The 15,197-nt window shown below is 42.7% G+C and overlaps 1 protein-coding gene across 3 annotated transcripts in view; it reads right to left on the bottom strand.

Annotated features, from left to right (window-relative positions):
• LOC311101855 (NADPH--cytochrome P450 reductase) overlaps positions 1–15,197 on the bottom strand; it is a 41,415-nt gene that overhangs the window by 8,714 nt on the left and 17,504 nt on the right. Inside the window, exons 1-7 of one of the 3 annotated variants that reach the window (XM_084143068.1) lie at positions 10,033–13,089; positions 5,035–5,083; positions 2,315–2,443; positions 1,701–1,850; positions 904–1,028; positions 464–553; positions 254–352 (exon numbers count right to left, since the gene is read on the bottom strand). In XM_084143068.1, the coding sequence (XP_083999194.1) occupies positions 254–352; positions 464–553; positions 904–1,028; positions 1,701–1,850; positions 2,315–2,443; positions 5,035–5,083; positions 10,033–10,067 (677 nt within the window). In that variant the 5' untranslated portion in view covers positions 10,068–13,089. Of the gene's footprint in view, positions 1–253; positions 353–463; positions 554–903; positions 1,029–1,700; positions 1,851–2,314; positions 2,444–5,034; positions 5,084–6,955; positions 7,092–10,032; positions 13,090–15,197 lie in introns of those variants that run through there. The other 2 variants (XM_084143067.1, XM_084143069.1) reach the window with 2 other exon arrangements.

The raw sequence follows: 15,197 nt of genomic DNA, 5'->3' as shown, positions 1-15,197 counted from the left end.
TGGGGGGAAAATAATCATTAGAATTTCAAACCAGTGAACTGTGCACATCAGTATGCAGAGACAACATGAGGTAAATCATAGAGGTGAACACCGACGGATGAAGCAGTGTTGCACTTTAGCGTTCCAACAAGGAAATCCCCTTTAGCTCCACTAGGGGGCAGTAATACTAGTTTTGAGTGAGAAATCTATAAAACATGAATGACAGACACTCTGTAGCAGTGATAAGTGAAGAGGATGGGGTAGAAGAACTCACGGTTTCTGGGTCTCAAAGCTCTTCAGACGCCCCAACTCTCCTGTGTACACCTTGTTCATGTTGATGTCATTGTGCTCCTTGAGCTCGTACTGACGAATGCTAATGTGGAGCGAGAGTTAATCTGCACATCACTCCTTCCATACTCTTTGTGTGTGTGAATTGAGGAGGGAAAATGAGAATGTGATAAAGACGATAAATTGGGCTAAGTACCTGGAGTCCTCTCCTGAAGCCTCCACTCCAAAGTGCTCGCACATGGCTGGCCAGAACTGCTCCCTCCATGTCACAAAGTCCTCCTCCAGGCTGAACGATGAAAATAAGTAGAAAACACCCTCTTATCAACTCCCATTTCCATCATTTGGCCATTCATTTGGATCTCTACATTAAGGGTCTGAAAACATCAGTCCCACTTTGATTCGGGAGCGATCCAAGGTTTTTTCCCAATTATCTCTCCTTCCTCCCAAAGTGTGCACTCATTCACTTCCCTTCACTGATTTGAAAGGAAATGACTGGTATAAGAAACGGTGGAAACTCTCATTAACCCATGCCTCCACCAATCCAATGCCTTTAGATTTCTGGGAAGTAATAAACTAGTGCACTCTTCAGGAGAAAGGAGATTGGGACGCACCCCCCTCCAACGCAGCCTCACTCACTTGCCGTCGTCGTCTCCCATGCCCAGGTCGAAGACCCTCTTGGCTCCCAGCTCCTCCAGCCTCTTGTCCACGTAAGCCCCCATGGCATTGTAGTGTTCATATGTCTTGTTACCCAACGCAAACACCTGCAGGGAGAGACATGTCAACATCAGTCACTCCCAGTTTAAAAACACTCATGTTCAACATATTGTATACTATGTACACAACATTTAAACACGCACACAAGACACACTGAGACATGCACACACACTGAACGCAAGCTCCTGCTGCTAGTACATTGTGAAAGTTTATCATCTTTCATTCAGTGTAATTAATGCAGTCTTTCCAGTCTAGGACAGAAAGACAATGGCAGGGATTGAAAGGAGCCCAAGTGACCATTCAGAGTGCCAGGCCAGATTCGCTTCAGTCAGAAGTAAAATTCTTCACCCCATTGAGGGCAGGACCGTTGGACCGACCTCAACAATGCCCAACCAGCCAGGACGGCACGCATGTCAGCTATGGCCGAAGCTAGAACTCAACCATACACATAAAGCCACGACTCACTAACTGTAAATCGCTCTGGATAAGAGCGTCTGCTAAATGACTAAAATGTAAATGTATTTTTTGCATGTTGGCATAACTCATCTCGGTCTCACACTAAAGTTCAACCATGTGAAATACACATTTGAAAGTGAACGCTTGGCAAATGTTTGTGAATGGAGCCAATTGGAGTTTTAATTGGGCAAACTCCTGGCCCTGATTATGAATGATGGGGGGAGAGGAGAGAGAGCGAGCGAGAGAGACCTAGAGATACTCACGGTGTAGTTGACTCCATCCAGTTTCCCGTCGGTCTCCTGCAGCCAGTCATAGAAGTCCTGGGCGTTGTCCGTGGGGTCTCCCTCTCCGTAAGTGGCCATGCAGAAGATGGCCAGGGAGTTGTCAATCTCAGCCAGACGGGTCAGCTCACACTGTGGATTAGAAGATGCCAGGACATTAGAGATTCGCTATCACACGTGCTGTATACCATTTAGGGCACTATTAGCTTTTCAATTTTACAGAACAGGTCCTTGGCTCAAGAGAGACTAATACTGATCCGCGCTATGTGAAATGCAAACAAACCCTGACTGAAGTGAATCCTGGACCAGTGTGAGTAGCGGGTCCAAGACCCAGGACCAGAGTACCAGGTGTTGTGACGCGGCAACATGAGTCGCATGGTACTTTTTTGCCCATTGTAAACAAGCTAGCTTGCTAACGTCATGTAGAATGCAAATCGCACCCTGAAACGGTTATTTTCAGATCTTCTGAAAATAACAATTTAGTAAAATTCTCAAACGATCCAGAAAAACGGAACCAGGGTAACGAATTTCAACGCCCTAAGTGTGTTCCTTTCAACCATATAAACGCTGATATAGGAATGTCGTTAGTTAGTTACCATGTCGTATTCCTCGGGGTCGGCAGCCATACCCTTCATGCCGTAGCGCTGGGCGTCTTTGGACAGCCGGTTGGCAAACTCCTCGCCCGTGCCTGTCTGAGAGCCGTAGAATACCACGATGTTCCTACCCTGGAGAGGGAAATAGCAGCAACAATTTTACTGACCACATGACCTGGCAGCCAGGAAAAAACTCCAGGGTTTCTGGCCCATGTTGACTCCAATGCTTCCCACAGTTATGTCAAGTTGGCTGGATGTCCTTTGAGTGGTGGACCATTCTTGATACAGGAAACGGTTGAGCATGAAAAACCCAGCAGCGTTGCAGTTCTTGACGGTGCGCCTGGTACCTACTACAATACCCCGTTCAAAGGCACCTAAATCTTTTGTCTTGCCCATTCACCCTCTGAATGTCACACATACATAATCCATGTCTCAATAGAGTACCACAGTATGAGTCATAATACCCATAAAACATAGCGGGCAAACAGGGAAATGGTTCCAATAGTTTTTCCACCATTCATTTTTATTATCACAGTGTTGGGCTCTATATAGTCTCAAGGCTTAAAAATCCTTCTTTAACCAGTCTCCTCCCCTTCATCTACACTGATTGAAGTGGATTTAACAAGTGACATCAATAAGGGATCATAGCTTTCACCCGGTCAGTCTATGTCATGGAAAGAGCAGGTCTTCTTTTTTGTATACTCAGTGTATTTCACCATTTATGGTTCCCATGATACATCATTAGACAGTGAGCAACAGACACCAAACTAAATAACGTTGTACAATACCATCATTATTGTATTTATTTCACCTTCTGATATCTGAGGACTTTGCAGCCAAATCACACTTGCTTACTCAAGCCTACAGTACCAGTCAAAAGTTTGGACACACCTACTCATTCAAGGGTTGTTCTTTATTTTTACTATTTTCTACATTGTAGAATAATAGTGAAGACATCAAAACTATGAAATAACACATATGGAATCATGTAGTAACCAAACAAGTGTTAAACAAATCAAAATATATTTTATATTTGAGATTCTTCAAATAGCCACCCTTTGCCTTGATGACAGCTTTGCACACTCTTGGCATTCTCTCAACCATCTTCACCTGGAATGCTTTTCCAACAGTCTTGAAGGGGTTCCCACATATGCTGAGCACTTGCTGGCTGCTTTTCCTTCACTCTGCGGTCCGACTCATCCCAAACGGGTTGAGGGCGGGGGATTGTGGAGGCCAGGTCATCTGATGCAGCACTCCATCACTCTCCTTACACAGCCTGGAGGTGTGTTTTGGGTCATTGTCCTGTTGAAAAACAAATGATAGTCCCACTAAGCCCAAACCAGATGGGATGGCGTATCGCTGCAGAATGCTGTGGTAGACATGTTGGTTAAGTGTGCCTTGAATTCTAAAAAAAATCACAGACAGTGTCACCAGCAAAGCACCCCCACACCATAACACCTCCTCCTCCATGCTTTACGGTGGGAACTACACATGCGGAGATCATCCGTTCACCCACACCGCGTCTCACAAAGACACGGTGGTTGGAACCAAAAATCTCAAATTTGGACTCCACTGGTCTAATGTCCATTGCTCGTGTTTCTTGGCCCAAGCAGGTCTCTTCTTCTTATTGGTGTCCTTTAGTAGTGGTTTCTTTGCAGCAATTCGACCATGAAGGCCTGATTCACACAGTCCCCTCTGAACAGTTGATGTTGAGATGTGTCTGTGACTTGAACTCTATGAAGCATTTATTTGGGCTGCAATTTCTGAGGCTGGTAACTCTAATGAACTTATCCTCTGCAGCAGAGGTAACTCTGGGTCTTCCTTTCCTGTGGCGGTCCTCATGACAGCCAGTTACATCATAGCGATGTAACATGATGGTTTTGCGACTGCACTTGAAGAAACGTTCAAAGTTCTTCACATATTCCGGATTGACTGTCCTTCATGTCTTAAAGTAATGATGGACTGTCGTTTCTCTTTGCTTATTTGAGCCGTTCTTGCCATAATATGGACTTGGTCTTTTACCAAATAGGGCTATCTTCTGTATACCACCCCTACCTTGTCACAACACAACTGATTGGCTCAAACGCATTAAGAAGAAAATTCCACAAATTAACTTTTAAGAAGGCACACCTGTTAATTGAAATGCATTCCATGTGACTACCTCATGAAGCTGGTTGAGAGAATGCCAAGAGCATGCAAAGCTGTCATCAAGGCAAAGGGTGGCTATTTGAAGAATCTCAAATGTAAAATATATTTTGATTTGTTTAACACTTTTTTGGTTACTACATGATTCCATATTTTTGATGCCTTCACTATTATTCTACAATGTAAAAATAAAGAAAAAACCTTGAATGAGTAGGTGTGTCCAAACCTTTGACTGGTAGTGTATATCAATTTCTCATGGTCAGCTAGTACTGCGCAGACCTAGGTTCAAATACTTTTAGCATTTACTCTTTCCTGCCTGGATTGCCAGATGGGCGGGGTTTTCACCATTTCGACTATTCTATCGATTCTATTGTACCAGAAAAGCTCAATCCTGCCCAGAACATATTTTAAATGATTTCAAATAGCATTTGAACCCAAGTCTGGACTGAGGAGTCAGGAGGATCCACTGCAATCCATCAAGCCGTCCTCTTCCTAAGAACCATTATGTAAAGCCAGTGTAGAAGCTAGACCATTATCCTTCCCACCCCCAATATACTGAAAAATTGAAAAACACTCACTGTTTTCTTCATCTTCTCAATAAAACTAGTCTCTTGAGTAGAAGGTGCTCTGAAAGAAAAAGGAGACAAATGTTATGTACTTCCAAAGTCTATTGAGAAAATCATGCACTGAAAAATCTATATTTCACCATTATCTGCTGGGACATAAAACACAGCAAGTCAATGATGCTTTTCACAAGCAAGAAAAGCACACGCCTAGTACAGGGACCAAACGATCACTTTTCACACGAATAGTTTATCATCACACTATACACATTAATAGGAATGCTACAAGCATGTCATTGGAGGACCTTCACACTTTCCTATAGCCTCGTTGCCAGATCGGTTTGTGTTTTAGCCAACATTACTTGGCATGACAGTGAACAACACAACAGAGGAGTTGGCTAAAAGAACGGCAGGCTATATTGTTTAAGAACCTATTCTCACTACGAGAGATTGCCTAGAGATTGAGCAAATACCCTCGGCTAGACCTTTTACTGCATTGTAAACTTGTTCACTTGTCACGTCTCGTACCCTACTTCCGGAGGTAGCGCATGTCACTGGCCGACAGTTGCCCCCCTCCAATCAAGGCAGTGTAAACAGAATTGCCAAACACTCCTACAATAACAATCGTAACAGCAGAGCAGTGTTTTTGAAACAGCTGAAATGTATAGACATTTTCCTTATTATTTGAGACTTGTTTTTTTAGATTTTTTACCTGAACTTGCAGTAACAGCCTGTTACATTCTGAAATTGTCAGCGTAATGTAAAAAAATTATAAAAAACAGTCAATGGTGCTGGCTGGCTGCACTGAGCCACGTAAAACAGCTGATCTCAACTCCCCAGTGAATTACCCAAGTTTTTTTTTTTCTCGCAATTTGCTTTTACCACACGTAATGATTTGCATGATATTGTTAAAAATGAAGCCTGGTTTGTTATAATGTTGTAAGGTAGGTCTACTGTACTTTATTATTCATATGAGAGGGGTAACCGTTCATTTCTGATAGGCTAGCGTTACATGATAAAGCATGCTGTTAGCTTTAGTAACTGTGCTTTTTTCTTGAAGTTAAAATGTAATGAGTGTTCAGATATGAAAATAAACCCTTTGTCTGCACGCTTGTGAATTGTTGCATTATTCAAGAGTGTAATGTGGTTTGCTTGCATTATTCAATAGAGTAATATGGTTAAGATGAAAAGTTGCTTGCATAGTTGAATAGTTAGTGAAAAGCATGCTTAATGGCTAGTGGCTATACTGGGATATTTGCGGTAAATTTAAAACTGCAGAGCAAGACCATTCTTTGCCCCCGAACCCTCTCTCGTCACATGATATTCCATTGCTAATGTAAATGTAAAAGATTATGTAAATTAAAATGTTGTCGCAGTGCCTCTGCTACAACTCTCTTCAATGTGAATAGAATCCAAGCCTAGAGTTTGAGAGTTGACAGATGTCCTCTATCTCTTAAATAAACACAGGGTAATGTAAGGGGGGTGTAAGGTGCTTAGCAAGGCCAATGATGTAACACATGGTCTAACAGTGTCCTCCCTGTCCTGACATTCTTTTAAAAGGATATTTTACTCAAAAAACATAGGAGTATATTGTTAATTAGTCCCCTGTAGAAACATTCCCCCCCAAAAGTGTGCATGTCAGCAGTTAAGTTTCATGACAGAGAACATTCAATAAAAATCTAAAAGTGTGATGGTGCATATGATGCATTTTGCATCATCAGCCCACTTTTTGCTGCGTAAATATCCCTGGCTGTAACATGACTCACAGAATTGTGTTTGTTTATTTATTCATTTCCTTTCCATTTACTAGTAAGTATTACTCAAGTGTTACCGTCAGGCTAGGGTGAGTAACGTTCGCATTAAGAAGGAAAGACATTCCACAAATTAACTTTTAACAAGGCACACCTGTTAATTGAAATGCATTCCAGGTGACTACCTCATAAAGCTGTTTGAGAGAATGCCAAGAGTGTGCAAAGCTGTCATCAAGGCAAAGGGTGGCTACTTCGAAGTATCTAAAATATAAAATATATTTTGATTTGTTTAAAAACAAAACAAAATAATGTTTCATGACTTGGGAACAGGAAATACATTTATTTCCATGACAGACTTAAAAAGTAATTTTGGACTGAAATTTAAAATACATGCAACTTAAAAGTTACATATCACGCAATGTCAATTTGAAATCTTTTGGATATCAGAGCAACCTTGAGGGAATCTTATTTCAGTCAGAAAAGGATGTTCATATAGGGAAGATATACAAAACCTTGCAGAGAGCATATCCAACTGACAATCTCTTAGAAAAAAATATAAACTATTGGAACCAAGACTTAAAAAGAACCGATGTTGGCACAAGTCAGAGGGAAAGTTGGAGCATATCTAACGAAATTACAATTAATGAAAATGTAAGCTTAATCCAGTATAAACTAATGTATTTTACAAGATACAAAATTAATGTGTTCATTAACAAGGAAACATTTAACGTACAGTGTTGACATTGTAACCAACAGTGCAACGTTAGCTGCATATAAAAACAAAACAATAATTGCTGGTGCCAATCCACTGGACCTGGGACAACTGTAATTTCAACTATGCTCAAAATGGAGGGAAGAAACATGACTTGCTGTCCTCTCTCTCTTTTATCATGGCATGTGTCTTAGTTCTGTGGCCTTACTCTCCAACTCTGCTCCTGAGTGGCGCAGTGGTCTAAGGCACTGCATCGCAGTGCTAACTGTGCCACTAGAGATCCTGGTTCGAATCCAGGCTCTGTCGCAGCCGGCCGCGACCGGGAGACTCATGGGCGGCGCACAATTGGCCCAGCGTCGTCCAGGGTAGGGGAGGGAATGGCCGGAAGGGATGTAGCTCAGTTGATAGAGCATGGCGTTTGCAATGCCAGGGTTGTGGGTTCGATTCCCACGGGGGGCCAGTATATTTAAAAAATATATATGTATTCACTAACTGTAAGTCGCTCTGGATAAGAGCGTCTGCTAAATGACGTAAATGTAAATGTAAATGTAAACTCTGCTTCCACTTGTTTTAATTAAAATATTTTCTCCTCATATCTCCTCCTGAGGGTGTTGGACTTGGTGATGTGCTGAGACATCAAGGTGCCGGATCTTCCCTCTGCAAATTTGTCTGCATCCTTCTCCAGGCTGCCAGATACCTCCAGCAGAGTTTCTTCTTTTTTTCCCCCAGCTCATCTATATGGTCCTCCGCAGCTTTTCTCTTCTGCCCTTGCACAGCGCTTTCGCTCTTCCTCTTCTACTGGTCCAGGTGTGCTCTGTATTTTGACCTTGCTGATCCAGCAGAGGTCAGCAGCTCCTTGGTGAGAGGGACCTTAACAACACCACCACAGACTGTGACATAATCACATCTGTCTCTGGGCGATGACTGTACCCTCCTGCATGTTACAGGTTTCCACCTTGTTGATGGAGAAGCCTCTCTCGACAGCTGCCTGCCCATGGGACAAAAGAAGCAGCTTCTTACAGAAACCCCAAAGCTCAGGGTAGGATTGGCAGAGGAAGCCATGCAGGAACACATCCAGCCTCGTCTCTGTGGGCTGGAAAGAGAGGAAGTGCTCACATCACCTGTAACAAAACAGATTAAAGGAAATAAGTGAAAACTATTATTTAGATGATTAATCATTATATTACTTCAGACATAAGTTATAATTGTGTATACATTTGGTAATAAATCCTGAACAAAACCTCTTCCAGAACTACTCCTACCAGCAGAGAAACCTCCTGACAACTGCTTGTCTAGCAGAAACATATGCACAAGACTGCTCATCCTTTCCTGGCACCAGTCTGGGTACATGACAGTGGGTTCCAAACACGCCATCCGTCTTACGGTGGGGTATTTCAGGGGGCTCTTGTCCTGCACTTTCTTTTCGATGTTTGACATACCCTTCATGCAGTCCCTCCTAAACTCTAGGACAGTGAGCTCTCCTACACAGTTTTTTCTCAGCTGGGATAATGGGCCGTAAATAGTGCTGAATGACTTAATACAATAGAAAACTATCCTCACCATAATTTGATAGAAAGTAATACTTTAAATTCTCACATTACCTTGAGGACTGACTCGGCACGCAAGCCTGTCAACTTCCTTCGGGCGGACACAATTATTTTGGTCAGCGACATCCAGTCTGATCATCTGCAGTGGAGTGATGTTCTGGAGGAGCTCCCTCTTGACAGAACGCCTAAGCAGACTATGCCAACAGGAAAGCTCAAAATGTAATGCAAATACCCCTTTAACCACATTCATCATTAAATACATGTATATTTCCACAACTCTCTTATCTTTATCATCACCTCTATCATAAGCTTCATATCATCAATAGTACAATCAGTGATAAGAGAGTTGAAATCAAATGGCAATATCAAATTGTGCAGAGCTAGAATATAAATCATTACCTTTATCAACCCTTTGCAGAGGAATGGCATCACTAGCTCGTCAGTCTGGTACTTGGTCAAAAAGGGACTGAAAGTCCTGGAGACAGCCATGAAGAACTGCAGTTTGGCCGAGATGAGCTGATCTTGCTGGGCTTTTCTATGGTGTCAAACGACCCTATTCCAGGGGTTGGGAGCTTCTTGGTTCTCACCACATCCACATACTTCACCATTGATTGCCATACTTCTATGGCTCTCTCCACCACAGGCAGGTTCTTAATTCACCAGTGGCCACAGAATGTAACGGGAAGACCAAGGATTTGGTGAGAGCAGTGTAGTCCTCCCTCCTTGCTGGCACATTGTGGAAAAGAATGTGCATGGCCCTCAGAACCTTTTCCAGCTGCCACATGGAGAAGCCACATTTGAAAGCGTTGTGTAGGGTGTTGAGGCCGCAGCTCCCCACAACAACCAGCTGAGCACCACCATACTGTTCATAGATCCTGATACATATTTTTTCTCATTAGCTAATTATGGCAATGTGAACGTAACAATAACAATTAACTAACATTTGCTAATACATAATATAAATAACATTAACAATATTTCAATAAATCGACTGAAAACTTACTTTGAAATGTTGCAGTAAATCCCGAGCTGTTGCATGCCCCATGAACTGCGACCCCAGGTAACTTGACTGAACGTGATTTCCCTCCCAATAGCGTATATGCAGGTCCAGTTGTTTACTTTTTGTCGTTTGGTTGAGGCTTTCGTCAAACATCATAGTGCCAAGTTGAAGGACTTCTTGCAAAAGATACAGCGTGCTTCGTATTGATTCCCTTCAACTGATTTTAACCACGAAGCAAAAATGCTGTTCTCCAACCAGTTCTCGTTGTATTTGCACTTTCCCATGGTAGCTGCAGACTAACGTTAACTGTCTACCGTAGTTTCAAGTCGACCTCCGTTACTACTTCACCACAGCCAATCTCTGCTAGCTAATAGATAAATACACGAGCTGCTGTCAGAAGTCACGAGTGTCTCGCTGACTTCTGACCGCTGCGGGAACATTACAGAGTGTGGTTCCACTCTGCAAGTGACTCAAGCTAAAATGCGTTCCTTCCATTGAAGTAAATCACGATCCTATCACCCATTATTTACATCGCCTCTGCACAACGTAAACGGAACCTAATAAAAATGTGTGTCCATTTCCCAGTCTACTTGATTTTTAAGACCTTTTAAAAATGTATTTGAATTTAGATCAATTAATTGAAGACTTTAAGGACCCACGGACACCCTGGTCTGGGCAGGTGTGATGTAGTTGATGTTTGTATGATGTTGTCGTTTGTATGTGTATGTTTTGTATAGTTTATAAAATGATCATACAAAAAAATTTAATATGCTTCAGGAATGCTAATCGTATCTGTTACAAATTACAGAAACGATTTCGGAACAATCTGACAATGGCGGGTGTCGAAATCCTCTTGTACTTTGAGGTGGAACGACGCTACACGGTGCATTGCATGCAGAATGACTAACATCCACGGCTCGGGTCTCAAGTCCATTTGACCAAAACAAATGAACAACACTAGGGATCATTCAAGAGCCAGAATGGGAGTGTAGGCCTACTACTAGTCAGACGTGGGATCCATGCTGAAACACACCATGAAATGGGGCCCCACACAGTGCATATGAATTGCATTCACAACTAAGAGCAGTGTGTGGGAAACATGCTTTTGTCCTCAAGCCGGGGCATCCCATACAAACTTAAACACCACACAGAGTTAAGCAGCTATCAACTGATCTAACCACAAAATCCTTGAATGGAGAAGAATCTGTTCACGTCATTGGGTGCCAGGGGGCGATTGGAGGTTCTCAGAAAAAAAATACTATGAAAGCACAAGCAGTAGACTTGGCTCACATGCGATGCGTGTGAGTTTCTTTGAACGAAATTCATTGAAAAGTCCAGATTTCGGGGTACGAAGTTTCATCTCTCTGCGGCAGCTCTCCTATCCGCTGAACTGTGAGCAAAGCACAGGCCAAACCTCAGTCACTGATAAGATAAGTGACGAGGAGGGTGGGGGGGGGGAAAGCATGACAGCCCAGGGGAAGCTACTCAAGGAGGGGGAGAGGGGCCCTCCAGCAAAAGAAAACAAAGGTCACCACAGGCGCGTGAGGCACTCTGACGCACAGGCAGTTTTGGCTCACCCTTCACCTCTACTTGTAGCAATAGAATGTGATTGCACTGACTTATTACCTCTAATTAGGTAATAAGTGCACTGCCAATCACTTCCATTAATTTTACATTCACACTATGGACTACGCTCAACTTTAGACCACCTTTGAGGTATATGAACACATTGAGAAATTATTAATGTCCTCTTTCGTGAACAGTAACAATACACTAAACAAGACGAGGCCTTTACTTTGCCAAACAGCAGCTTAATCAATGCAAAAATAGACTCCCATTACAGCACCGTGTATTTAAGTCCACATTATGGTATGCTACATCATAACCCCTCCCTCAGCAAATACAAACCAGCACTATAAACTGGTCGGGCTTTGACGATACCAGTATTGTGATTTTTGGGGGGCAGGGAAAAAATGAAAACACGAAGTAGAACAAACTCGTTGGTCCTTTAAAAACCTGCTGTCTGTAACATATTGTGTGCTATAGCTTGGAAAATGACTCTGGATGACAACATAATGTTTGTTTCCAACATTAGGGCTATTTTCCGAAATAATGTCAATCCGCTTCGTGATTGGTTTCCTTGCCACGATACTAACGAGGTGTGCCCTAGTAAACCGATCTCTAAACCATGATGCATTGTGTGCTTCCAACCCTAAACCCCAACGTAAAAGCATTACGTAAACAAAAGGCACAGTGCTTTCCTGGAACAACAAGCAGATGAAAACTAGGATTTAGTTAGGCCCATAGAGATAATAGTAATATAGTAGTAATACTGTAGAGATCCTATTAAATTACTAGAGGGGCTATGTCATAAACCCTTCAAAGTTCCATAATGGCAGCCATCTTGGTCAGGGAGAAATCCAAAACCAGTCTAATTGGAATGAATGGCAGTAGAGGCATACTTTTTACTAAAGCATGAAAATAAAGGCATGTGATGTATCAGAAATTGTATAATGGAATTATAGTCAACCTAAAATATAGTGATATAATTATAAATACAATTTATACAGGTTTTATACAAATTTTCCGTACAAATAGCCCCTAAAACAGTGTTTCCCAAACTCGGTCCTCGGGACCCCAAGGGGTGGACGTTTTGGTTTTTACCCTAACACTACACAGCTGAATCAAAAAATCAACTAACCATCAAAAAACGTGCAACCCTTGGAATCCTGAGGACAGAGTTTGGGAAACGCTGCTCTAAAATATACAGTATTCAGATCCCTTCCCTTTTTCAAAATGTTGTTACGTTACAGTCTTATTCTAAAATGGATTAATATACCATAATGACAAAACGAAAACAGGTTTAGAAATGTTTGCAAATGTATTACAAATAAAAAACAGAAACACCTTATTTACATAAGTATTCAGACCCTTTGCTATGAGACTCGAAAATTGAGCTCAGGTGCATCCTGTTTCCATTGATCATCCTTGAGGTGTTTCTACAACTTAATTGGAGTCCACCTGTGGTAAATTCAATTGATTGGACATGATTTGGAAAGGCACACACCTGTCTATATAAGGTCCCACAGTTGACAGTGCATGTCAGAGCAAAAACCAAGCCATGAGGTTGAAGGAATTGTCCGTAGAGCTCCGAGACAGGATTGTGTCGAGGCACAGATCTGGGGAAGGGTACCTAAAAATGTCTGCAGCATTGAAGGTCACCAACAACACAGTGGCCTCAATCGTTCTTAAACGGAAGAAGTTTGGAACCACCAAGACTCTTTCTAGAGCTGGCCGCCCGGCCAAACTGAGCAATTGGTGGAGAAGGGCCTTGGTCAGGGAGGTGACCAAGAACCCGATGGTCACTCTGACAGAGCCCCATAGTTCCTCTTTGGAAATGGGAGAACCTTCCAGAAGGACAACCATCTCTGCAGCACTCCACCAATCAGGCCTTTATGGTAGAGTGGCCAGACGGAAGCCACTCCTCAGTAAAAGGCACATGACAGCCCGCTTGGAGTTTGCCAAAAGGCACCTAAAGGACTCTCAGACCATGAGAAACAAGATTCTCTGGTCTGATGAAACCAAGATTTAATTATTTGTCCAGAATGCCAAAGGGTCACGTCTGAAGGAAACCTGGTACCATCCCTACGGTGAAGCATGGTGGTGGCAGGGACTGGGAGACTAGTCAAGATCGCGTGAAAGATGAACGGAGCAAAGTACAGAGAGATCCTTCAAGATAACCTGCTCCAGAGCGCTCAAGACCTCAGACTGGGGTGAAGGTTACTCTTCCAACAGGACAACACAGGAATGGCTTCGGGACAAGTCTCTGAATGTCCTTGAGTGGCCCAGCCAGAGCCCGGACTTGAACCCAATTGAACATCTCTGGAGAGACCTGAAAATAGCTGTGCATCAACGCTCCCCATCCAACCTGACAGAGCTTGAGAGGATCTGCAGAGAAGAATGGGAGAAACTCCCCAAATACAGGTGTGCCAAGCTTGTAGCGTCATCCCCAAGAAGACTCGAGGCTGTAATCGGTGCTTCAACAAAGTACTGAGTGAAGGGTCTGAATACTTTTGAAAATATGAATTTATTTATTTATTTTTAAGTGCTTTGTCATTATAGGGTATTGTGTGTAGATTGATGAGGGAAAAAAACAATTTAATCAATTTTAGAATAAGGTTGTAACGTAACAAAATGTGGAAAAAGTCAAGGGGTCTGAATACTTTCCCGAAAGCACTGTAAACAGAATATAAATGTCTGATTTTGTTTTCTTGGAAAGTTGTGAATGCTAGTTCAGGAGTTCGGCTTGGCCCCTAAGACCCTCACAAAATTTTACTGATGCACCATTGAGAGCATCCTGTCGGGCTGTATCACCGCCTGGTACGGCATCAAGGACCTCAGCCACCCGAGCCACGGCCTGTTCACCCCGCTACTATCCAGAAGGCTAGGTCAGTACAGGTGCATCAAAGCTGGGACCGAGAGACTGAAAAACAGCTTCTATCTCAAGGCCATCATACTGTTAAATAGTCACCACTAGCTGGCCCCCGCCCAGTACCTGTCCTGAACTTTAGTCACTGTCACTAGCCTGCTACCACCCGGTTACTCTACCATGCACCTTAGAGGCTGCTGCCCTATGTACATAGTCATGGAACACTGGTCACTTAAATAATGGAACACTGGTCACTTTAATAATGTTTACATACTGTTAACAACTTCATACAGTGAGGGAAAAAAAGTATTTGATCCCCTGCTGATTTTGTACGTTTGCCCACTGACAAAGAAATGATCAGTCTATAATTTTAATGGTAGGTTTATTTGAACAGTGAGAGACAGAATAACAACAACAAAATCCAGAAAAGAACGCATGTCAAAAATGTTATAAATTGATTTGCATTTTAATTCGGGAAATAAGTATTTGACCCCTCTGCAAAACATGACTTAGTACTTGGTGGCAAAACCCTTGTTGGCAATCACAGAGGTCAGATGTTTCTTGTAGTTGGCCACCAGGTTTTCCCACATCTCAGGAGGGATTTTGTCCGACTCCTCTTTGCAGATCTTCTCCAAGTTATTAAGGTTTTGAGGCTGACGTTTGGCAACTCAAACCTTCAGCTCCCTCCACAGATTTTCTATGGGATTAAGGTCTGGAGACTGGCTAGGCCACTCCAGGA

Source organism: Coregonus lavaretus (genome assembly GCF_964263955.1).
Source record: "Coregonus lavaretus genome assembly, chromosome: 26".
In the NCBI taxonomy this organism is placed as follows: domain Eukaryota; kingdom Metazoa; phylum Chordata; class Actinopteri; order Salmoniformes; family Salmonidae; genus Coregonus; species Coregonus lavaretus.
This window is presented reverse-complemented; position numbering and strand designations above follow the sequence as displayed.